Below are 24,527 nucleotides of genomic sequence, written 5' to 3'. Positions count from 1 at the left end.
CTACAACATTTCCTGTCTAAGCAAGACACTTGCCAACAAGCAGCAGTCACTGTGTTTAAATACTCTAGAAAACACGAACTCCTCTGATTCTGGAGAAAAGTGCTTATGTTTATTACCTTTAAGAGTGTGGTCTTTGTTGGGTCAAGTTTAGCATTGCAGTCAACCTGTTTGGAAAAGGGAGGGGAGAAGAGTGAGCTTTATTTTTACGCTTAACAGCAAAAACGTCTGCAACACAGCACTTATGGCTCTGACTTCAAAATGCCTCCGGAAGCAAAGACTCGCAAAGGCATCCCGCAACCTCCAAGCAGTGATATTGCAGATAGAAGGGAGCCTCCACAATGTGGTTAAGCCTGCAAACCATAGAATTAAGGACCAAGCTACATGTGATGCTCGTTGTATCACTGGTAGTTGTATTAAATCCAGAAACATTAGGAGCAGGAACACACCAACACCAATTGGGACTATGGTGTTTGGGGTTTATCCCTTTCCATGTGTGTGTGTGTGTTTAAAGGAACCCTGGATAAGCTGTCATTTTCCAGACTTTATTTTCCCATCTGCAAATTGGAAGTATGGGCCACCTTACAGATTTGCTTAGAACAGTACGATAAATCACTTTGAACATTAGGAGAGATAAAAGATTCAATAATTCAAAAATTGATTGGTATTACAGTGCGATCAGTGTAATGGATTCCCAGCAATGGATTATTGTGACACACTTCTAAAGCTAATCTGTACGTACCACAGCATCAACTGCAGGAGAGCTGTCTCCAACCACCAACAGCGAAGGGCACCTGAAAGGAAATAACTGAAATTGCAGTCATTGCTATACAATTCACTCTCAATATACAAGATTTCTAAAACAAAACTTTTTGTAACAAATTACTGAAGAAACAGACAGCTTCTGTATAAACCACAGAATCTCAAGATATTTGTTGGTGAGTTAACTGTCACTAAGAGGAATGCACAGAACTATTTGAAGCTGGAGCCAGCATATAGCTCAAAGAAATAATCCCCAACACTCTGGACCCAATTTCTTGCAGTACCGAACTACTTTGCAATAGCAAAAATACATAATCCAAACAAACAAATGAACCTCAGCCCCAAAGTAACGACGAGCAGGAAGAGAGGACATGGAACTATGAGAAGGGTGAAAAATAACTAGACAAACATCCCTTAGCAAGATGCATATCAAAGCAGAAAAGAGTAAGGCAGCCATGATGAAACTGTCTATACCAGGCATTGTCAAACTCGGGCCTCCAGATGTTTTGGGACTACAACTCCCATCATCCCTGACCACTGGTCCTGTTAGCTAGGGATGATGGGAGTTGTAGTCCCAAAACATCTGGAGGGCCGAGTTTGCCTATGCCTGGTCTACATTCCAACAAGGTGGCTTGTGGGCATCTGATGTTACCCTTAATGGTAGCTGTCACTAAATCACAGTAGTTAAGATTCTATTTTGCTTCTCAAGCCTTAAGCAAATGTTTAGTTTCTTACCCATTTACAGCTAAGCTTTCATGATAATGTTTTGCACAACTTGCCATACCATGACACTTGTTTCTCAAGTCACAGCTCACTGCTGTGTACCTCAGTAACTGGGACAGCCCAGGAATAAACCACATACATCTCTAAGCGGTTAAGTCCTGTAAGCTTCGGTTTGTTGAGACATCAACAAGGTAGGAGATTAAGACATGCCCATGGCACGTTCTTCATAAATGAGATTAAAGTGCAAAGTATTCCCTTCCTTATGTTTGTTCAAATTAATACTTGAAATGGTATAGAAGAAAGAGCTGAGGAAGAAGGAGCTTGATTGGGTATGAAAAGGAGGACAAGACACAGTCATAAAGAGCCCTTTGAAGATGATACTACAATTATAGCTGGTATGTCTAGGGCATTGTGCCTCTTGATTCTGCCACTGAAATTCTTGCTATCAATTTAGTGGCAAAAAAATGGCAACCATGAGAATTATACAATCAAAACAAAATAAAAAAATTCCTTCCAGTAGCACCTTAAAGACCAACTAAGTTAGTTCTTGGTATGAGCTTTCGTGTGCATGCACACTTCTTCAGATACATGCACACGAAAGCTCATACCAAGAACTAACTTAGTTGGTCTTTAAGGTGCTACTGGAAGGAATTTTTTTATTTTGTTTTGACTATGGCAGACCAACACGGCTACCTATCTGTAATTATACAATCAGTTTGACATACCAGTTTTATCTATAGATTTGTTTCAGAAATTAGCCACAACCAGATGACTACAACAGAATTAAAATGGAATATGAAAAATCCTTACTGTAGAGTTACAACAGTTGTTCCAGGTATAGGCCGCTCAATGTCTAGATCTCTTCGGCTGGAAAAAAAAATGAACAGGGGACAAGTAAGCAGAAGGCTTCCATTTAACTTCTAAGCACTGTTCCTATAAAAAGGCAAGGAGAAGCCATAACTCAGAGTTGATAAGATGCAATTTGAGGGCCACATGGAGTCCCTAAGGCATGTGGTCCATGGATGCTTGTCAGAGTTGGGCTCTATTTCAGCTTTCAGTTCTTCCAAAAGACCTAAATATGTCGGATACCACCACGGCAAGTCCATCTGACAAAGCTCATGTTTAGAACGAAGATTGTGCCAGCAGCGGTCTTCAAGAGAGATCTTTGGCCCTCCAGACATTGCTGACCTATGATTCCAGTCTGACCCCGTTAGCATGCCACTGATCCAGGGACATAGGAAGCTGCCTTATACACAATCAGACTATTGGACCCTTTAGCTCAGCATTGTCTACACTGACTGTCAGTGGCTCTCCAGAGTTTCAGAAAGGGGTCTCTCCCAGCCTAACCTGGAGATGGTGGGATTGAATCTGGAACCTTTTCCATGCAAAGCATATGCTCTACTACTGAGCTATGTCCCCTTTAACAAAATCTAGAGGGCCCAAGGTTCTTCATTGCGGATTCTGGAAGGCATTCTGTGGCTGATTGGACTCAAATGGGTGCAGCTTGTTATCCCAAGTAATCCAGATGATCCCCAATAGCAGATTACCTGTTGTATGAGTTGACAAAGAGATGCAGATTGTTTTGATTCATATCATTGATGATGTGCTGGCGGTAAGTATGCATCAAATCCTGATGGTTGTGAATCTCTTCCTAAATTCAAAAAAAGCTCTCATTATATTTGGTAGATCAATACCGGCTTTTTATAACAGCTAAATGTTCTTTTCCAAGTGCTCCCTATACATCCGTAATCCCCATCCCCTCCAGACAGTAAAATACTTGACAGTAAAGTATGCAACATGGAGCCCTGTCTCCAAAAGATAAACAGCAACATGCTACAGTGGGCTATTTTTCAATAGACGTTTTAGAACAGTAACACTAAAATAGCAGTTGAACTCCTGCCAGTATTGCCACATTTCAGTTACACAAACTGCCTGGTGTCTAAATCTTCCAGGTTTAATGTAGCGCTCTTAAATTTCAACATCAGAACCCACAAGGAGCAAAGTGCACAAGCTAAAGCCTGTCACCATTTAAAAGCAGAAGTCTTCATGAAGTGAGGGGCGAGGAATTCTGTCCAAGGGATTAGCATAATAAAGCCTACTAAAATGTAAACAGATATGCCTGCCCATGTCCTTAAGTATCAGAATTCAAAACACTGCTAAGATACTGCTGCATGTCAGTTACTAGTACTTTTTCCCTACATGAGAAAGGCAACAGGAGGAGTCTTCAAAATCTGAATGTTATAATACACACTTACCTTGCTAAAAAGATGGGAGATGACCATATCTGGCAGTGCATGAGCCCATCCAGAAATCTACAGAATTCAGAAAAATATGCATTAGGACAGTTCACACTTTCTTGCACAGCGGTCTTTCATACTCCAGTGGTTGACAGTCAACCTCATCACACACAAAAACAAGTCATAGTCGAATTACATATCCAATTCATGCCATGCTAGAGAAATTACTTTGAGCACTGTGTTAACCATTCATTCATTAGACCTTTTAAGGGTATGTGTTTTGTGTGTCACTATGGCTCCCATATTGCCATGAGTTTGTAGGATCAATCAACTTTAAGAACATAATGATTTGCTCAGAATCTACCACAACAGAAATTGCACCAGTTTAACCATTTGCTGATGCAATTCAATGTATAAAAATCGTGGTGTTCAAAGTAAATTTAACTCCATCATGCAATGCACTTGTGTTTCAAAGCCAATCTGGAACTAATGTACAGTTGTATCAAAGCGACTTCAAAAAGGATGCCTATCAACATGGATATTTCCAATCAGTCAATGAAGGGGAGATTACAAATTCGTATAGGTCTCAGGGGTATGCTTGGGTGCCGGTACAAAATCTTTCCAATGACAAGCATTTGGTATTTTATGAAAAAGAATTAACATGCTTTAAAATTAAATTTAAAAGATGCAGTATCTTACCTTAGTTGCTGCCCAGTCCATCCATCCTTCAGCACATGGGTTGACATTAATAAGAACGAGTCCTTCCACCATATCAGGATGATTAAGCTGCAAATTGAAGAGTCATGTGAACAAACATGCAGATGCACTGAAGTAGCAACAAACAGGGAAGATTTTGCTTTTAGGAAATCAATTTGGGGGAAAACACAGAGCCCTTTTCAATTTGAAGGCCTGTGAAAGGTGAAATTTCTCTTTGTAAAGGTACCTTAACCTATCTGTTTTCAGTCACTGTGTTCAAGTGGAGAGAACTAAATTTAATGTGAATATCTAGGGCAAACTAAGGCAGATCATCTGCCAATTAATCCTGGACTAGCAGGAATCAGAGCAAAATTTTCAGTGGGGCCATGTGCAAAATTTGAACAGTAGTTTAGCTTGTGGTTTTGGTAAATTTGTTCCCTGTGCTTTTGTTACCCAGATGTTAATATACCAAAAATGCAAGGAAGTTATGGACTTTGATTTTTAAAACAAGCCATGCACTAGCCAGTTTTCATTCAGCATGACAGAAGCTGTAAAACCACTGAAAGCATAGACTCTGGTAATTGGCAGGCAATAGCATCAAGATTTTAAACCCCTGCCCACCATAGAAACAAGCAAACAACTTACAGCAAATCTGGTTAAGATGTAGGCACCAGCTCCAGTTCCCATTCCAATCACACTTTTCAACCTACATAAAGAAATTATGAATAATGTTTTTTAAAAAGGTCTGATTTCTAACAGCAACCCCCCCCCCCCCCCAATTTCCAAACATACCTATTTTACATTAAGCTACACTTAATAACAAATAGCACTGGCCTGTCCTCATGCAGCGTATCAGCCACAGTATTACTGTTACTAATTACTATTCGTACTCAGAGTTTGCCATGAGGTAGGTCCCAGGTACGGTTTCAACAACTGAATACACAATATTAAAACCAGATAAAACAGATTACAGTCAGGAGAATAAGGTGGCTCCTAATACATATTGTGTATCAATGGTCCCAAGAAGACTTGCATCTTCAACATCCAACATAAACTACATAATGAAGGTGCCCAGATACAACCCTTTGGGGAGGCAATTCCAGAGTTTAGGGGCTGCCAAACAATGTGCTCTCCTGGGCTGCTACCCCCTGAACTTCTAAGGTGACCCATAGGGAAGGAGGTGGGGCCTATGTGAGAACCTTGAACTGGCCCAGCAACCATTGCAGCTGGGTTAAAACAGAGGTTGTGCAAGTTCTAAATGGAACCCAGGTCAATGAATTGCTGCTGCACTTGACATTTCCAAGTAATAATCCAATGTGGAAGCTACCAGAGCAAAAGAGTGCAGTGGCAAAGTCATCTCTGTGTAAAATGGGATGTAGCTGGTGAACCATCTGTAGCTCAGAAAGGGCACTTCTAGCATACTGACCCTCCAGTAGAAAGTTGGATTCACGAGTTTTCCCCAAGCTACAAACAAGCTTGTTCTGGGAGAGTGCAACCCTGCCCAGAACAGGCCATCTCTCCATCTCTGGGACTAAAGAACAGGATACAACTTCAATACTGTATAACCCTTATGCCACACACCCAAATAGGCATGGTGCACACCACTAAATATACACAGGGTTGGAAAGAAGTTGCCTACAGGTGTTAGCATAAGTAATTCAGATTGGGTTAATCCATTGCCTGTGCTTCACAATTCTGCCCTACAGGACATAGCCAGTTTCACATGAGGGCAATTAGAAGTATGGAAAGTTGTATTTAGTTTGCTTAGCATTTGTCTTGGTAACTAACCATAGAGACATGAGGCACTCAATGACCATTTGTTTTTCAATATTTAAGTGATAATAAGCTATGCCAAAACCAAGTACCAGTTTCCAGCAATGCATAATTCAATTTAACTACTAAATTACTAAAAATGTTCACAAGGCAATCTTCAGAATCTGTAGTGTCTCTTGACTAGACCAGATAGAATCCAAGAGTAAAGGAGAAGCAAAACATTTCACAATGGCAGTGTGCCAAACAATGTCAGTGGGGGGGAAAACAGTAGATAAGCAAAGTGAACTCTTATTTACTACAAGCCGATCACCATCTTTATTTAGACAATCACATTTTCTCCATTGCCAATAACTTCTGTAGCCCATAGGTGGGGCCATAGGTGCCCAAGCACCCACAAAATTCCCCTTGAAGGGGCTGGGCACCCACAAATTTCAGTGCCAGGGCATTGCACGTTGCATGGCACCCACAGACCCTGGCACCCACGGTCATGGGACCAAGTTGGCGCTCCTGCTGTAGCCACAGTGATGTGGGTTCCCTGTACAGCCAGACTACAGAAAAATTCGACATACAATGGATTCCAGAGCCACTACACTTCAAATAAGCCCTACAGAACTCAGCAAGATAGAAATAAGCATGACAGAGTCCTCTAAGTGGTACACTCAGGCAGCCATGGAATACTGTCATGCAATGGGAAAGTTACTTTTTTCAATCTGCACTGAAAACCCTGAGTGATGCTACTTACCCAAACTGTTTCAGAATTCCAGGAAGCATTTCAGCCAGTTGATCCATTGAAGGGTACATGTATCTGCAACAGTGATGATTGAAGACACAATTTAGTCAAGGTTCAGTTGCCTTCTAAAAAGGCAATGTACGAACAAAGCGCCGGAACTCATTCAACAAAAGTTTGGTGCTAGAGAACAAACTATACCAGTTTACCTCCACTGGGGCTATAATCTGCAAGACAAATGCATAGCTGTCAAGTGTCCCTTATTTGAAGGGACAGTCCCTTATTCCAGCACCATGTCCCACTGCTGTTCCTTATTGATGGATGTCCCTTAAATGTCCCTTAAAGGATGTCCCTTAAATTTCAAAGGAAGCAGCTCCTCTCCCTCCCTCCCTCCCTCCCTGCCGGCCAGGGAGGAGGGAGGCTCCAACTGTGTTGCTTGGCTGTGTTGCTCACCCAATAAGAAGTCTAAGAATGACTGGGGGGTGGAGTTCACATGCCTTATGTGTGGCTAGTTAATGCAAGCTGAGGGGTTTTTGAATTCTGGATGCCATTTTGTTGCACGTGCTGCTGCAAACTTTGCAGTGCAAAGCCAGGCCGGGGAGCCATCTTAAGTTGAGGCTACATAGGCCTTGTGGTGCATGTGATTCAGATTCTATTCAGTTGAACCTCTAGTTACAAAGTTGGTTGGACAGTGTTTTCGAAGCTACCAGCATGAGTTTGACCAGACTGCAGAAGGACAGGAAGACTGGAGTGCCTGGAACAGGTGAGGCTGCAGGTCCCTTATTTTGGCTGCTGATCCCTTATTTTCAAGGCTGCTGGTCCCTTATTTTCAAATCTGTAAGTTGACAGCTATGCAAATGTTCTTCAGAAGCAAAATGTCAGGTTTAACTAGCTCAATTCATACATACTGTGTGCCAGGTCACTTCATTAATATTAGTATTATTTCCATGTTTTGGAACTGAGGTTGACTCTACAGCAATAGTTCCATTCCCTCATTCTAGAATAGCTAGGATTAACCTTGACAGTAGATAATTGCCATTGTGACATTACATTTATAGGCACGTGGCCAAGTACAGCAGATGGGACGCACACATGCAAGAACTTTGTGGACAGAACATTATTCATTCATAAAACTGCAGCATGCACACAGCAAGTTATGTTTCTAGGCAGATACATTTCACCGGTGGCAGGGAGCTGGGATGGAATATGTTTGCTTGCTACCACTTAATATGTGAAGCAGCCCTGAAAAGCCTGTTATTCTGGACTGCTTCAAAACTCCCAAATTATTCATATGGCAACTCTCACCATGAAGCATGTTACTCCAGGAAGAGAAGAAAGAAAAGGCTGGCATTTGCAACAAGAAGGGATGCAAGACCATATACTTTCGGCACCATAAGGAGCAATTTTGGACAAAGATGTAGCTCCACTACCAACAGTTTTTAATTCCTCTGTGCCCTTCCCCCACTCACCCTCCAAACATACATACAGTCTCATGTGTTCATGCTGTCAATATTCAATGAAGTATTCATGTCACTTAAAGTTTATCCCTAAGAATGATTTATGAAATCTGTCTGCTCTTTAAAATCATCCTCCAAGGGTCTGCTCAGGGTACCTCCCATATTCAGAGTTTAGGCATGTGACTACTGGAGACAAAGCCATCTCTGTAGTGAAGCCCCAGTGATGAAATTCCCTTCTCTGGAAATGTCCAGCCGGGGCCAACTCCATTATTATTATTTTCTACTGTGTTAAAGAGGGTTTCATTTAGTGGGCTTTTAACGGAAGATTGAATTTTGTTTCCTTTTCTCTTTTAAACTGGATTTCATATTACTGTGCAGTAAGTTTGCAGAACTTACCCAGGTGGAAAAGAGGCTGCCCCATCTTGCTGTCCAGGTGCATCCACGTGGCAGACTGCAAAATGTTGTGTGATTTCTTGCATGTCTTCAAAATTGAAGAGGGGGTTGAAGCAAGTTTTGTCTTTAAGGAAGAAGGGCAGAGAGCAAGAAGAGAAGGTAGAAACATCAATGAGAGAACAGCAGTTGTCAGTCCTTGACACCTTGCAAATTGAGACCTCCATCCCCCAAATCTCGAAACAAGGAGTTCACTTAGACAAGTTTTTTTTAAAAAAAAAAAGAGAGGAAAAAGTAAGTTTGCTTGATAGGTACCAAGTAAAAAGAGGCCTTTCAAATCAATGCCACTGCTCTAGTTCTATGTGTTTTTGTAGCACAAGTTCTAAGAGCAGGTTTTCATAAAGGTTTTACCACTGTCTATTTCAGTTCATGCCTCATTTATATTTGTTTTATATGGTCCTAAGCAAAGTGCTAAGGACCAGATTAAACAAATATACAGTAGGAAACACAGCACTGCTGCCATGAGCTGCCATACGTCTGGATTTTCCTGGATGTGTCGCCCAGACACTGCTGCCCACTGTAGTATTCTGGGTATGTCTGGAAAATGCTTTGGTGCATGTAGAAGTTGGACCTGCTTAAAAGAGTGCTTAATTACTGTGCAGGCAATGTACATAAATCAGCAAATGCAGTCCCATGGATCAGTATGGATAAGAAGAACTAAGCTAGAACTAATGCACTTTGTCACAAGAGAAGCAGCTGTTTGTGCACACTTGTTATGAGAGCAGCGAAGGCGTGCTCCACCTTGCTGATACATTATCACACTTACGATTGAGTCCAATATCATGGTATGTTAGAATGGCAGGCCTATTTCCTCGGGGAGTCCCACACATGGTAACATGGACAGAGCCATGTACTGTCTCAATATCTTGTTCCTGTAGGGGAGAGGGGGACCATTAGTAGGCAGCAAAAATAAGGATTTTACATTCAACAAAATGGTACCTTAATTAACCATCAGATAGTTACCTAGCACCACTTTTGACTGGTGTTGAATGGATCTATTTACTACTACCAGAATTTCCAGTAGTAAATCCTTCACTTTTCACTGATTGGCTACCAACTTGCACTTTCAAATGGTGCAGAATTCCTTCACAGGACTACAACAATTTTGTTTAGACATCAATTGCCCGCATACATATGCTAAAAAGACTACTGTGTGCTAGCAACTCAAAACTGATACCGTGATTTGAGTACTTAATTCTGCAATCTACACTAGGAAAATGAAGCCTGTGAACACAATCACAGTGGAACACTATCAGGACCTTGTTATGCTGAAAATATTCAGCATTACATTGCTTATTCTAGCAAGGGAATGGGTCTAAAGGCATATGATATAGCAATCCTGCTGAAGCAAAGTGGACCTGGTAGAAAGGTTGAAAATAAAAATATTTGTCCATTAGAAGTATTGGCTTTAGGATACATAGGACTTCTTGTAGGATATACAAAAAAATAAACAAGTATTCTTGTCCACTGCCAGTCCTGCAACCAATAATAGTTTTTCAAACGGTTGTCTGAAATTATTATGTACACATTTAGAAAGCTGCTACCTACACTGCTGACTGCTATCCTCCTGTGGTAAAACTGTATATGTATATAGGACAGATTTCTTCATACAAGAATAATCACCCCTGACAAAACTACTGCTACTCTCTAGTAATCTATTTGCTACCATTACTGTCTGGTATTAGTATAAGAACTGCTTAGAAGTAGGTCTGACCTCACCCTACAAATTACAGCAATTTAGTAATTTTACTTGCTATGAAAATTTAAAACAGACATCTACAAATACGTTCCACTCCACAACATGCTCTTGTATGTAGACAGAAAAGTGCCCATTATGCAATTGTTTGACAATCAAAACCTCTCACAATTTAGAATTCTGAAAGGCTAACATTACAAAATGTAGGATACAACTTTTTTACCAAGCATCTTTTCCTTGCTGCACATAAACCTTAGAAACAGAAAGCTCACTCAAGGTCACATAACTCAAGAGTATACCTCTCTGCATCTAGGATTCATAACCTCAAGAAACTAACAGACCATAAAAGGATGCTTCATCTTACTCCAAAGTTTTATCACATATAAAGCGCTACAGTATGCACATACTGAACACCCATATCAGTCTTTAAAGAAGAACTATACATTTTAGTTTTTACTTTACTTTTCCCATTGGAAGTACTTACAGCATTATGTAATAAATAGGCAGTATCTTCCACATCCAGCACCATTTTTAGACAGTGCAGTTTGATATTAATCTCAAGGAGTCCAGAGAGAAATAAGGATCAGATTTTACTTGGACCCTATGGTAAGCTGGGTTATATAGCCAAGCTGTTGCTCTGCCTAAGCCCACAACTCCCATAATGCCCCATCAGAAAAACTAACACAAACTAGTTCAGAAGGACGTCATTCTTAAGTAGGATTTAAGACCGGTTTAACCGCAAGTGCCCATACCATACAGGTCAGACATCCACAGTGGGGGCAGGGAAGGGGCAAGGCAATACTGGGTTTTACTGTCTGGAATAGCCCTTGGTTTATGTGTAGCAGTACAGACATGCTAATGCCATACAGTATCTCGAGGAGGAAATCCATCTGCATGGAGAGCCTTGCCACTGGGTGAGCACAATGTGCCAGATTATTTTTGACCCAGTTGAAAGATCCTATTTATGAAAGCCTTCTGTTCTGTCAATGTCACCCAGTTTCATGAAAGGCCTAGGTGGGGCATGGGGGAAGATTAAGGTCTTAAAACTAACACTGGTTTGGTGCTCCAAGGGTACAGGGAAGAGCACACAGTCAAGAGTGTAAATGACTAAGTGTTTAGAAGTGTCAAAAAGTAAGCTGAAAATCACTTGGGTCATATGGGAGGAGAGTGCAGTATAGAACACTATCTGACCCTTGTGGTGAAATCAGTGTGTAGGACCTGCTTCTCATAAATACAGTTCTTATGGTAGAATGATCTGATGCAAATTCCACTTGGAAGTTGCTTTTTAAAAATTAATCTCTGGAATTACAGAAGACCACAAACTGCGGCAACACTCTCTTAAACCCCAGGTGCAAACTGGCTTGTTTGGGGGAAATGTACCACTACTGTTACTACTTTGAGATATTTTATATACTGGTCTCCCTACATACACAGGGGTTCCGATCCAGGTTCCCCACGTGCATATGTGAAATCGCATAAAATGGGGAGTACTCTGGAGAGTCCTAGTGGCTCATGTGGAGACTCATCCCACAGCCCGAAGAGGACCTGTTCGGGCTCCACAGAGGATCTCTTCGTGAACCGAAGGGGCAGCGGGGCTTTGTTGAGCTACTCAGCCTCACTGCCTAATAGCTGATTTGTGAGGTAGCGCAGCAGCAGTCACTGCTTTCCAGTGCATCAGCAAGCCTTGCTGCTTAACAAAGTTCCCTAACCCCCAGCTCACAGGAGCCTGCACAGCATGGAGGATTGCTCAGCTGAGGCACAGGGAAGCAGTGACTGCTACCCTACTCCACTGAGACATATACAAATACTACAACTATTAGGCAGGAAAGATGCATGCAATTGGTGCTTTAGGTGCATGTCAGAGCCTTTTAATGAAGGTCCAAAGTTAAGAACAACTTCCAAAGAGCTGCATCATTCACAATCTCATTTTTACAACACCATCAAGTAATGCAGTGGTGTGCAGAGAATCACGTAAAGCTGCTACTCAAGAGCAACGTGGAAGAGCAGCCCTGAAGAAATGTTCAAGTGTCCTCTGCAGGAGAGCCATATCATGTAATGCAATCCATAGTAATATGCTACAATGTCTGCTGTGATGCAAGAGTGAAGTAAAAAAAGGAAGCTATACAGATTTTAAAAAACACATAACAGACATGTGTCACAGAGCCAAAACCAAATTGTGCTCCAGTGAATTTCTCAAAGGATGTAGATGTATACACCTCCCTTTCATACAGAGTAGGGGCTTTCTCCTTCGGGGCCACCATGCAGGCACATCCACCCCTTTTGACTTGTTTGATCTTGGGCATTGTTCTTTAACGTAGACCGATTATTCTTCTGAGACTCAACTGCTCCTATGAGGTGATGAGCATCAGGTGCACTGCTGCTTTAACCCAACTCCCCACAAGGTGATTTGCCTGCTGGTTGGAAAGGACTCAATCTCCCTAGGTGTGAGGATGTCTCTATTATAGTTCCAGGTGAGAGATGGTAAAGTGTTTGCTTTTTTCTGCTGCTTTTGGATTGTTTTTATTTAGTGGGTCTATTTTTCTGTATGTGGTTAATGGACTGTTTTGAGTGTTTTATTGACATGAATAGATGGGGGCTGTGTGCTTTGGTTTTGTGCAAGTGGAATGAGCTAAGTGACTATGGATTTCTTGAACTATTTATGAGATCTTTATGTTGGAACTGTAATTATGTTGCATGTTATGCTTCTTGATGTTTGTATACAATTTGTTTTATGGTACTTAGTTTAAAGTATGTAAAATAATGTTACAAACATTGGTTTTGAATATAGAATTTGTACTGTGCTTCTTTTACAGAATTCTTGTTGGGATTTGTTAAAAAGAAAGAAAAATGAAGTCATCTATAAACAAACTAAATCAATGCATAAAAAATAGTACAACAAACATTGTTGTGTAAAACGGCTTTTTGTTTGTTTTAGGTGCAGTCACAGAAACTTTATTTTTTTTTAAATTTCTGTTGTAGAACATGTGGCTCCCATAGCTATAGATTGTAACTCCTGCCTCCTCACAAATACCATAATTCCAGCTTATTTTAAGACCATGTCCCCAGATTGTTAATTGGATTGAAAACTTTCCCATGCAGGAGCGCATTTGCAAAAAGAATTCATGACAAGCACAAAGTACAGCCAAATCAAAGCCTTCTTCCCAATAACAAAGCTCCAAGCTTCACTTCACAACTGACCTGTTTGTCTGATTTTCAGGCAAGATTTTTTTCAATAAAGATGTAGCATACTGAAAACAGATGGCATCATCCCCTAATCAACGTCAGTGTTGTAGTAAGAGGCTCTTTACTGACCGATCTGTATTAAAACACTATCTTGGGGGCGGATGGGGGGGGGGGGGAACCAAGGTACACTAATCCGATAGAAGGATAAAAACAAATGTGCCATCTGGTCACGTTATCTCTTGCTTTTAAAGAGGCAGTTTCCTGCTCACTAGACTAAACAATTGCACGTGAGCATTAGTCAAACACATCCAAGAGGTGCCATCACAGCTTGAACTGGACTGGAGCAGTTACACTTTGGCAACTGTCTTCATTACAAGAAACATTTGCATGTCAACTCCAAATGAACAACCACATTAATGGCAGGAATACACAAAGAGCTGTGGCACTTGTGGAGGGTAACTACTTTTATTTGGCAAGAAATCAGATAGCCACTAAGCTACTGGATACCAAACCAAGAAACACCAGGACTGGTTTGATGAGGATGACAGTGAAATTGAACGCATGATTGACAAGAAAAGGAAGGCCTTTCAGATCTGGCAAAGAGATAGAAACTGTGCCACTAAGGGGCGGCGGGGGGGGGGGGGGAGGGACCTACCTTGTAGGTAGCATGCTGTACTTGCATACTCCATGTCTGAGGAAGCTTTAAGGAAGCATCAAGCATTTAAGACTAGCCATGTTTCTCAAGGGGGCTCTGCACATTCCTCATTTTGTTTTAAACAAAGTATTGTAACAGTCAACCTTTTGAGCCAAAACTGGCTCAACAAAGTAGGCAGCCGTCAATTTAGGCATGCAACACTTACAACAATGAACCAATTAAATTCAGCAGAAGAAAGAACCAACAATAGCAAGAGACTCAAAGAAGATGCCTAAGCTAGCCTGCAAACAGTTATTACCTATATTTGTTTGAAATGTAAAGCCACATACCCACTCTGTTTGTAGCACGCTCCTTTAAGACTTGTCAGTGTTGTGCATGTGTGGCACAAAGCCAAGAATCAAAACAACACACCATGCTACAACCAGGGAGTTTCAGATATAATCCTATAATCAAAACAGTCAGGTCTGTCTCATAAAGCACGCAGCCTTGGTGTGGATAGGGCTACAGAAGGATCTATTTTTAATTTAGTAGCCATGTATGTTTTAACAGAAGCACCCACATATTCTGTGGAACAAATACTGTTCTAACAAGGTACAAGAAATTTCTCACCTATTTACTGTTATGTTAACTGGACTTTTTGCATCATGGGTACAAAAAAAGTGTAGATTTGCCGTTTCAAAAGTTACAGCCGGCCCTCGTCCTGCAACCAAGCAGCAACTCCAGCCCATTCCAACCAAAGTAGGTCTTAACACTTCAAAGACATCCCATTTATAATAACCACTTTCTATAGTTACCCATCTGATACAAATTTACCGCAACTCAAGTCTACTTGTCAATGAGCGTAGTCTACCTCTAGGTTGTACAGTGGTGCCTCGCAAGACGAAATTAATCCGTTCCGTGAGTCTTTTCGTATAGCGGTTTTTTTGTCTTGCGAAGCAAGCCCATTGACAGCTTAGCGGATTAGCGCTATTAGCGGTTTAGCGGCTTATCAGCTTAGCGGATCAGCTGATAAGCGGCTTAGCTGCTTAGAAAAAGGGGGGGAAGGGGGGAAAAACCACAGGAACTCGCAAGACATTTTCGTCTTGCGAAGCAAGCCCATAGGGAAATTCATTTTGCAAAGCGCCTCCAAAACTGAAAACCCTTTCATCTAGCGGGTTTTCCGTCTTGCGAGGCGTTCGTCTTGCGGGGCACCACTGTACTGAATAATTGAATGCTCCCTACAGGGGGGAAAATGCTATTTCCTTCCAAAAAAGATGGAAGAGAATCCTGCCAGGAAGACACTAGGTGTTAGTGAGAAGGCTAGTCTAGAATCCTTTCCCTCCAAATGTGCTTCTTTTTTCTGTTTTAAAGATGGAGGGAATGCTTTCATACAGACAGAAATCAGTCCTGCAAGCCTTTTACTGTCTAGACGCAGATAGGCCTTGTTATGGAAATGGTCAAACAAGCCTAGTTTGGGCAGGAAAAAAAAGTACATCACAAGCTTGATTAGCATGTAATGAGCACACAGTTCTCTAAGTTCCTTTATCTAACAATTTTAATATTTTTCTATGCTTAGGGCATAACACAGGGTAGACATTAGGTGCCTATTTATGTGCCCTGCTTGCTTGCTGATTTGAAACTTCGGGAATGTTGTGCAAATTTTTTCTAGGTATTTAACTACAGGAATTTCTCTTCCTCCCACCCCCATTGCACTGTCGCCATGTGGATAGATCAATACAGCTATTTCAATAGAACAGAACGCACTCATCTTGTTACAGTACAAGAAAGGTTTGGTTCACTAAACACACAACACGATGAAGAGTTCAACTGCTGGTCATTAAAGAATGGCCAAGAGCTATGCTACTTTAACTGATTGCTTGTCTCCTCTTCACCACTTGTAGTTGTGTGGTAGCGAAAGCACAAGTCTCAAAATGCAGGCTGGACTACACTACTACAGTGCAAGAAATACCATATTTTTTCCTCTATAAGACTCACTTTTTCCCTCCTAAAAAGTATGGGGAAATGTGTGTGCGTCCTATGGAGCGAATGCAGGCTGAGCAGCTATCCCAGAAGCCAGAACAGCAAGAGGGATTGCTGCTTTCATTGCACAGTGATCCCTCTTGCTGTTCTGGCATCTGAGATTCAGAGTATTTTTTTTCTTGTTTTCCTCCTCCAAAAACTAGGTGTGTCTTATGGTCTGGTGCGTCTTATAGAGCGAAAAATACGGTAACTTCTGTATAGACTCCTGTGAGCTTCATGCAAGCATTCAGAGGCTCCTGAATCTCTGGATGATTCCCTGCTATGGGCTTGTCTCATATCATATTGCATTATATCATATCTAGAGTTACTCCCAGATCAGTAATGTACAAATATACATGACTGCTCTGAGGCTTTGACAACATGTATAACCATGTATTATTTGTTTCTGCTTGGAATCGGTAGTTTACCTAACTCTAGGGTAATTTGAAGCCTAGCAAATCTTTAACCTAAAGCTGACCCAGTAAAGATCTGGCAAACATTTATTTTCTTCAGTACAAACATTGACACATTTAATACAAATCAATCAACAATTCAGTCAACTGGTTCTCAAGCCACCACCCTTTGCTGTTTCTATTTGTAAGTTTTTAGAAACCAGTATGAGAAATGTGTGTGGCAGAAAAAACATAAGATGGAACAGAGACAGCATTCTAAAAAAGTAACTAATAGGGTACCTGAAGCAATTTATTTACTCACGCTGCTGCAACAGCATTTTTACATAAATTGATATTTTCATTTGATTTTCTGTCTGGCCTTCACCATAAGAACCCAGAGCAAGTTACAACAATAAAATATACAATTATGAAAACAAACAAAACCATTACAATTATGAAACATAAAAAACCGTTTCGAAAGGAGCAGAACAGTATAACATGGTTTCAACAAGATTAATGAAGGTTTAATAAAATAATCATGGAGTATTTTTAGTTTTGCTAAGCAGGGCATAAATAAAAAGTATAGTTAAGAATCTACAAGTTGATTATATGTATGTCCGTAATTTAAGAGTTCTGAAATACGTTTTTACTAAATTGGAAGCTTCACTTACCTGAACATCAAAGTCAGGGAGGAGATGTGTGATTGCCTAGAAAAGCATCATACAGAAGGAGGTCAGGGGAAAAGAATCCAGGTGGTTTGATTTCAATTTCAAAATGCAAACAAACAGTAGCAGCAACACAATATTTCATTGTGGAATTCTCCTGCTCATGGCTGGCTGGTTCTCTCCACTCCCCTTTTCCAGGACACTCCATTCCATTCTCCCCCTCTTTGGTATTCCACCCCCTCCCCTCCATCAGTCATCCAGCATTCCATTACCACTGGGCATGCTCAGTCCTCATTGGGCTGCTTTCTGTTCGAATCCCCATGCAGCAAATGTTTCTCTCTCTCTCTCTCTCTCTCTCTCTCCATACATATTGCAAACCTTGAGGCTTCCCCACCCCCCACAATCCTGCTGATAACATTTCTCTTCTGTGTTGATGGTGCGTAAGGACCAGCACTCAAGAGAACAGAGATAATTATTAGTACAGTGGTACCTCGGGTTAAGTACTTAATTCGTTCCGGAGGTCTGTTCCAACCTGAAACTGTTCTTAACCTGAAGCACCACTTTAGCTAATGGGGCCTCCTGCTGCCGCCACTCGATTTCTGTTCTCATCCTGACGCAAAGTTCTTAACCCGAGGTACTATTTCTGGGTTAGTGGAGTCTGTAACCTGAAGCGTCTAACCCGAGGTACCACTGTATACGATGGTGCTAGAAGATCAGGGATGGGGAACTGTATCTGCCTGGTGGGATGGATCCCTAATTCCCCCACTCTTCCTGTGTCAACTTTAACAGGTGGGTGTACAACCCACATGTCAGTCATTGGAAACAAAATTAAGATGTCGGGCAAATGGCACCTGCCAAAATTCAAAAGGGCTCACTGTGACTGCTGATCAACTGATCAACAGTTACAGTGACCTCCTTTGAAGGTGCACTTCAAAGCGTGCCTTTTTCAAAGGGTTTTTTCCTATTTCAATCTGCTTCTCAAAATGGAGCTTTGATTTGGGAAGTGGCTTGAAAGTGGACAAGCTACTTTGAAGGCATACTCTTCTGCCAACTGGCGCTTGGAACATACCTTCTGAGAAGCTTGCTCCATTTGCTCTGCAGAGTGGGGGGACAGCTCCATTTTAGGAAGCAGTTTGAATGCAAACTGTTTCAACACGGAGCAAACAAGCCCTACTGGGGAACTCCCTGTGTGCAGCTGATCCCAGGGAGGCTTCCTCTCAGCACTGATCAGCAATGACAGAAAGCTCAACTTGCAAAGGAATAACTGGAAGTTCACATTAAGTTCCTAATCATTCATTTGCATCCATGTCCGTACAGGCCCCACACCTGAAGTCATATAGAATGTCAGCTGAAGGGCAGGTGGCTGTGGTTTGTGCAAAACATCCATGTGGGCCAAACTGGAACCAGTGCCAGGACTAATTAAACCCACAGGCTGCATGTTCCCTACTGCTGTTTAATTTTGTCTTAACAGAATTTCTGCTTTTTAGAACTAGGGTTTGTGAAACTTGGAACTCCAAGAGAATAGTAGTATTCAGTGTAACATTAGTTACGAGCCGTGGTTAGTGCACACAGTCGGAGGATTTTTGCTTTGCTCCTTCCTTGCTCCCAGTGGGGACACAACTCACAGAGGTCATATTAACATTAAATTTGAAATTGAGAGTGTGGTCTCCTTTGCCCAAAATCTAGGGGCAACAAATTGGGAAAGGCTGCTTTAGAGTATTATGCTTTACAGGAAAAGGACAACTGGATGATCCATGTGATCTTGTGCTCTCCCAACACCAACGCTACTATCACTAGTAGGGTACCTAGGCTCCCCGTGCACCCTTGGGTAAGGAGTTGTACTGGCGAACCCCTGTCCCTTGTGTCCTTGGCAAGGAGATGTTGGCAGCCCAGAGCAGTGGAGAAGTGGCCTGAAGAGCACATGGACTGACACGTGGGCTCCTAGTCACTCCCAGTCAACACTCCTGGCAAGCGTGCCAACATGAAAATTCAGCTGCTAGCATTTCCAAAGCAAAGGTTAAGTCATGTGAAGTGATGCTTTATTCTGTTTCACTTATGTAAACCCATCTTTTGGTTCTCTTATTAGCAGGGTGGCATAAGAACAGACAGTGAAGCAATTTTTAAAAGGCAGGGTAAAACAAACATTAAAAACGGGCCTACCTTATGTTATAAAATTCTTGGGCAAATAATACATTCTTTATTTGGTGGCAGAAGACATAAGATTGAGGGTCATGTGGGCTATGGAGGACCTTTTTCTGGTGGCCATGCACCTAACCTCAGAAGGCAGGGCATCTAAAGAAGGGCTTCAAAAGATAACCTCTGTCTTAGGACAAATTCATGTGGGAGTCAGTGGTCCATCATCAGCAGGTTTAGCTTACCTCTTCTCTCTCCACCAATGGTTTCACCTCCGTAATGTGAGCGTCAGGGCCGTCTGCCGACATTGTCAGTAGCTGGTACCTAAAAATGTCAAGAACAACAGTCCTGAGTACAACTAATATTTACTACATATGAAAATAGATTTCTAAAATTTTATGAAATTTCTCAAGAGTGAAAAATGTAAAAGCATACAGAACACTGCAAAGATGAAAAGTATGGCACATAGACTAAATGAGGCAATGGAAATTTATCATTGTTTCTTTCATCTGGAGTTACAAGATTACACGGAAGTTCTGTATTTTAATACCCAGGTATATACTCATTCTGTGAATCAATCTTACGTGGCATCTTGAACCCAGATTGCTTGAATTAACAGAAACTAGATTAAGAGAAAGTATTAGGAACACTATGGACTATTAGTTTTTTTATTAGTACACCAAAAGGAACATGCCAGTCTATTTGTTTCAAGTAAAGTGCATAAAATAATGAAGGAAACCACAGGAGGGGAAGCTGAATAATAACTTCCTGCAGTTTTCCAGCAGGAGCTGGCTAAAGGAACAAGCCTGCAGCCTGTGTAACACACAACAAAGTTTAGACACAGTAGCTTTGGGTCAGCTACAAAGTCCTGGATGTCCTTTAAACAGGAATGCAATTTTCCAACATAGGTTTAAGAACTGAAGCATTAAGAACTGGCTTTTAACAGTTACACTTTTTATATGGCTTCTGGTTTCTTTTGAAAAAGGATTACATATTTCTACACAATCTTAACCAAGGAGTGTTAACTTGCAAAAGAAAAATAGATTAAATAAAATACTTGGTTGTTGATTATTTAAAGAAACTGTGAAGGATGTGCCACAAAGGGAAAGTCAGTTGCAAAAATTGGTTTAGCATCAAGTGCCACTTATAATGAGGAAAATGGCAGTTTGTGTTCTGTCGAACATCAAAGGCTCCCTATCAAGATTCAACCTCTAGAGGGAGTTAAGAGCACATGGACAAACTACTTATCTTATAAATGCAAGTCAAAGGAATGCTTCTTCAAGTTCATCTCATGATAAAATAGAGGAGGATTTATACAATGCCATAGCCACTGATGGGTTTGTTGAAGTGAGTGAATCAGGCTTAACAGCCTATGACATGGGAAGGCTGTGTGTCTTTCGACAATGCACCGCCAGTGGAAGCTGGTTCATTAGGGGAAATGGGCACTGGTTCTCACCAAGCTCAACCAGCCCCCACCTGCCTGCCTTCTTACTTGCAACCAGTCCAGGCGGTGGATTTAGCTGTCAGCACCATTCTTTTTATTCTGTGTTGCCCTTGTAGAACTCAGCAGGCAGGAGGCTGAAGACAAAACTAAAGTTTGTTGGCTCTGACTCCACCCAATTTTGGTCTCCCTGCCTTCTGCCCTTCCAATCGTAATGGGCAGCAGCTACCACTGATGCACTGAGAACAAAAAGCAAAGTTTTGCTCTCCTGAGCAAGTTGACAAGGAAATGTTACATTTCCATGGAGTCAATATGAGTACAAATGCATAGGAAGCTCAAGGTGGTTTTTTTCTTAAATGGTTGGAGATCATTCAAGGATGAATTTGAAAACTTCAGCTCCAAAGTAGGATCCTTGCCCATTAAGATATGTCAACGTCAATTAATCATTAGATCTAATGGATGCCACAGCGGAAAGCGTATTATTTTATCTATCCACTGCACACAGATACAGCTAGAAGAATGAGGTGCTGGGAGAAATGTAACTGCATAATTAGAATACTTGCATTATATGTAATTTGAGAAAAAAATCCTATGTTCAACAGGCCAAAATACAAAACTTGCTTTATATCTGTAGTTATTCATGCTAGCAAATTTACAGATGGATTTTAACAAGGTTCTCTACTGGGGCCCCTCTCCACCTTTTGCTACTTTATAGGTCATAAGGTCTTCTAAATAGAATAGCCTGCTTATGCAGTCATAATAGGTTCCCATCAACCTCAGTCTCATTAATGCAATTGTGGCCAATCTAGTTAAGGATTAAAGCTCAACACTGTCACTCTTGTTAGAATTAATGACCCTTAATTGTGTAGCAAATTCCCCTTCAAATGGATCTTATGCCAAACTGGGAAGGAGAAAACAAAGTCACTGTGCAACCTCAAAAAGCATGACTAGGCATTGTGACTCCACAGCCTGGGTCTTCCAAGAGCCAACTATGCCACTGGTGTAGTTCTCATCTCCAACTGTAGAGCCTCTCTCCTCTCGTGGCTTAACAAAACAGAGACAAGAGCGGAGGTTGCCATCTGTGAATATACCGTATTTTTCCCTCTATAAGACGCACCAGACCATAAGACGCACCTAGTTTTTGGAGGAGGAAAACAAGAAAAAAATTATTCTGAATCCCAGAAGCCAGAACAGCAAGAGGGATCGCTGTGCAGCAAAAGCAGCGATCCCTCTTGCTGTTCTGGCTTCTGGGATAGCTGCGCAGCTTGCATTCGCCCTATAAGACGCACACACATTTCCCCTTACTTTTTAGAAGGGAAAAAGTGAGTCTTATAGAGCAAAAAATACGGTAATTCTTCCCAGCATTTGTAGGACCCTGAGCTCTGGTACTTAAGGCAGCCAACACACACCCTCACCTTCAGTCCCCGAACTTTCTCAAAGTTTCTTGCTTTCAGGCTTGTTCTCAGGTGTTATATCACTTGTGTCAACTACCGGTAAGTTACAATCTATAGGCATATTACAATTAAAACCTAAAAGATCAGGAGTATACATTTGCTATTCTGGTTTTTGTTATGAACATTTAATAATAGTTGACTTCTAAGACCTATTATGAATTACATTTCAACCCTTTATCAATTTAGTGGCTTAGACTTAGTGAACCTAGTAGTAGAGTTCATTTTGTATTTAAGTACAACAGAGTTTCAACAGCTGAAAGTGACCCAATCAAATCAACCTTTTTCTGGTTTATGTTTGGGTTATGCAAGTAATTTCCAAATTAAGTTATTTGTTTCATTGTTTCCACAATGTATATAAATTAGAATTAGGAGCTATAATCTTACAAGCCACATCTTGTTTAACAGTTCCTACTGGAGAGGGGATATATAGAAAAGTACGTAACGTATCGATGACGTTTTTGTGGAATGCATTCCTTAGTGAGGTGAGCCTGTCCCCTTCATTACTGAACTTCAGTTGAAATTTAACAACATCCTCTTAATCCAAGCATATTATTCCTGTCACTGATCTATCAATCACCTTCTAAGAAACTGCCTTGGAGATGTACACTGAAGATAATCAGAAACAGCTCAAAGAACAAAAACAGCAAATACATTTAAAACAAAACTGAAACCATACAAAGTAAACACTCGTGATAAAGACCTATTTATCAAGTTGGGAAAATCTGTGGCTGATGTCTTCAATTGTTTCTGGACAGTGCAGGTGTCTGTCAAGGTAGGACAGGAATGATATTCCACAAAACAGGGGCAGCCACATTAAAGCCCTGCTGGCTGAGAGATACTGGCTGTGGCAACAGTGAATTTAAAACACTGATTTCAAATGGTTTTAAACAGGTTTATATTTGATTTTAAATTTTACCGTTTTAACATTTAGCTGTTTGCCACCTTGGGTTCCTCTGGGAGGAATAGCAGGAAACAATTTTTAATAAATATATTTTGGGACATGGTTCTTCATATTCCAGCAATTATAAGGGACAATGGGTAACCCTTACTGCTTCTACTCTACTTGTTCTAGTCTCTCAACTGTATCTTTATTATACCCATATTCTACAATTTTCCCAGAGGCTGTTATCTAACTGTTCTAGACAAACAGAAACCAATTTCATTTTATTTTTTTCAAGAATTCTATACCACCCCTACACAGAGGAGTCTATGGTGACTTAGTCAAGACAGTCGTTTAAAATACAACACATACAACATCATCCACGAAATAAAATAAATCCATAACAGCCAGACAATTGTGCTAAAAGCTTGGTACTAGTAACCAGAAAATGCCTGGATGAACAAATTAGGAAGTGTCAAAAATCTGCTAATCCAGATTCACTGCCCTCACACAGAAGTTCATCTATTTATTTATTTAATTAGATTCATATGCCACCATTTATCAAAAGATCCACATTTTATGCACATTTTACAGAATTTCAAAATACTTCTATTAAAAACTGCATCAGAACATCTATATTTTTCCAAATGTGTGCAGTCACACTGAGGGAAGGGTATGTGCATTTTGATATGCAACCATACAAATGACATTTCCCACTGAAAGCTGGACAGCTGGACAGACCATAGCTACTGCAAACACAGATAATCTTTTGGCAAAATAAGAAAAGTGCTTCCCTTCTGATCCTTATTGGCATTGTCATAATTACTTATTGAAATAGACCACACACACACACACAGCATTTTTCTCAGTAATTTAACATGTTTCTCCTGAAGGTGCTTATCTTTACACAGAAGTCAAATCGAATGCTATGGGAAGTCATTCCTTGATTTCACTACCAAAATGAATTCAGTGGAGATGAACGCTAGGTAAGTCAATGTTTTCCCCTTTTCAACATTCTAGCCCAGAGCTGCAAGAGGCGACAGAAGAAGGCAAGACTACACACACTCTCTCTCTCTTTAACATGATAGTTTTCTACATGCAAGGAATTTTTAATAAGACACTCAAATGTGGGGAACCTTTTCTCCAAGGAGTCACAGTGTGGCATCGATATGTCTTTAATCAGACTGTTAACTTTCATCCATTGCCAC

At 40.9% G+C, this 24,527-nt stretch overlaps 1 protein-coding gene across 6 annotated transcripts in view; it reads right to left on the bottom strand.

Moving 5' to 3' along the window:
- NDRG1 (N-myc downstream regulated 1) overlaps positions 1-24,527 on the bottom strand; it is a 77,729-nt gene that overhangs the window by 6,794 nt on the left and 46,408 nt on the right. For all 6 annotated transcript variants that reach the window (XM_081874503.1, XM_081874506.1, XM_081874502.1 and 3 more), the window contains exons 2-13: positions 19,790-19,868; positions 17,418-17,453; positions 9,589-9,694; positions 8,769-8,889; positions 6,931-6,993; positions 5,061-5,121; positions 4,419-4,505; positions 3,738-3,794; positions 3,030-3,133; positions 2,293-2,349; positions 740-791; positions 117-164 (exon numbers count right to left, since the gene is read on the bottom strand). In XM_081874503.1, coding sequence (XP_081730629.1) covers positions 117-164; positions 740-791; positions 2,293-2,349; positions 3,030-3,133; positions 3,738-3,794; positions 4,419-4,505; positions 5,061-5,121; positions 6,931-6,993; positions 8,769-8,889; positions 9,589-9,694; positions 17,418-17,453; positions 19,790-19,868 — 871 coding nt within the window. The remainder of the gene's footprint in view (positions 1-116; positions 165-739; positions 792-2,292; positions 2,350-3,029; positions 3,134-3,737; positions 3,795-4,418; positions 4,506-5,060; positions 5,122-6,930; positions 6,994-8,768; positions 8,890-9,588; positions 9,695-17,417; positions 17,454-19,789; positions 19,869-24,527) is intronic.

The sequence above is a fragment of the Podarcis erhardii genome (assembly GCF_964252035.2).
Source record: "Podarcis erhardii genome assembly, chromosome: 8".
Classification (NCBI taxonomy): Eukaryota; Metazoa; Chordata; class Lepidosauria; order Squamata; family Lacertidae; genus Podarcis; species Podarcis erhardii.
Note: the sequence above shows the minus strand (reverse complement) of the source record. Positions and strands in the feature narration are given on the sequence as shown.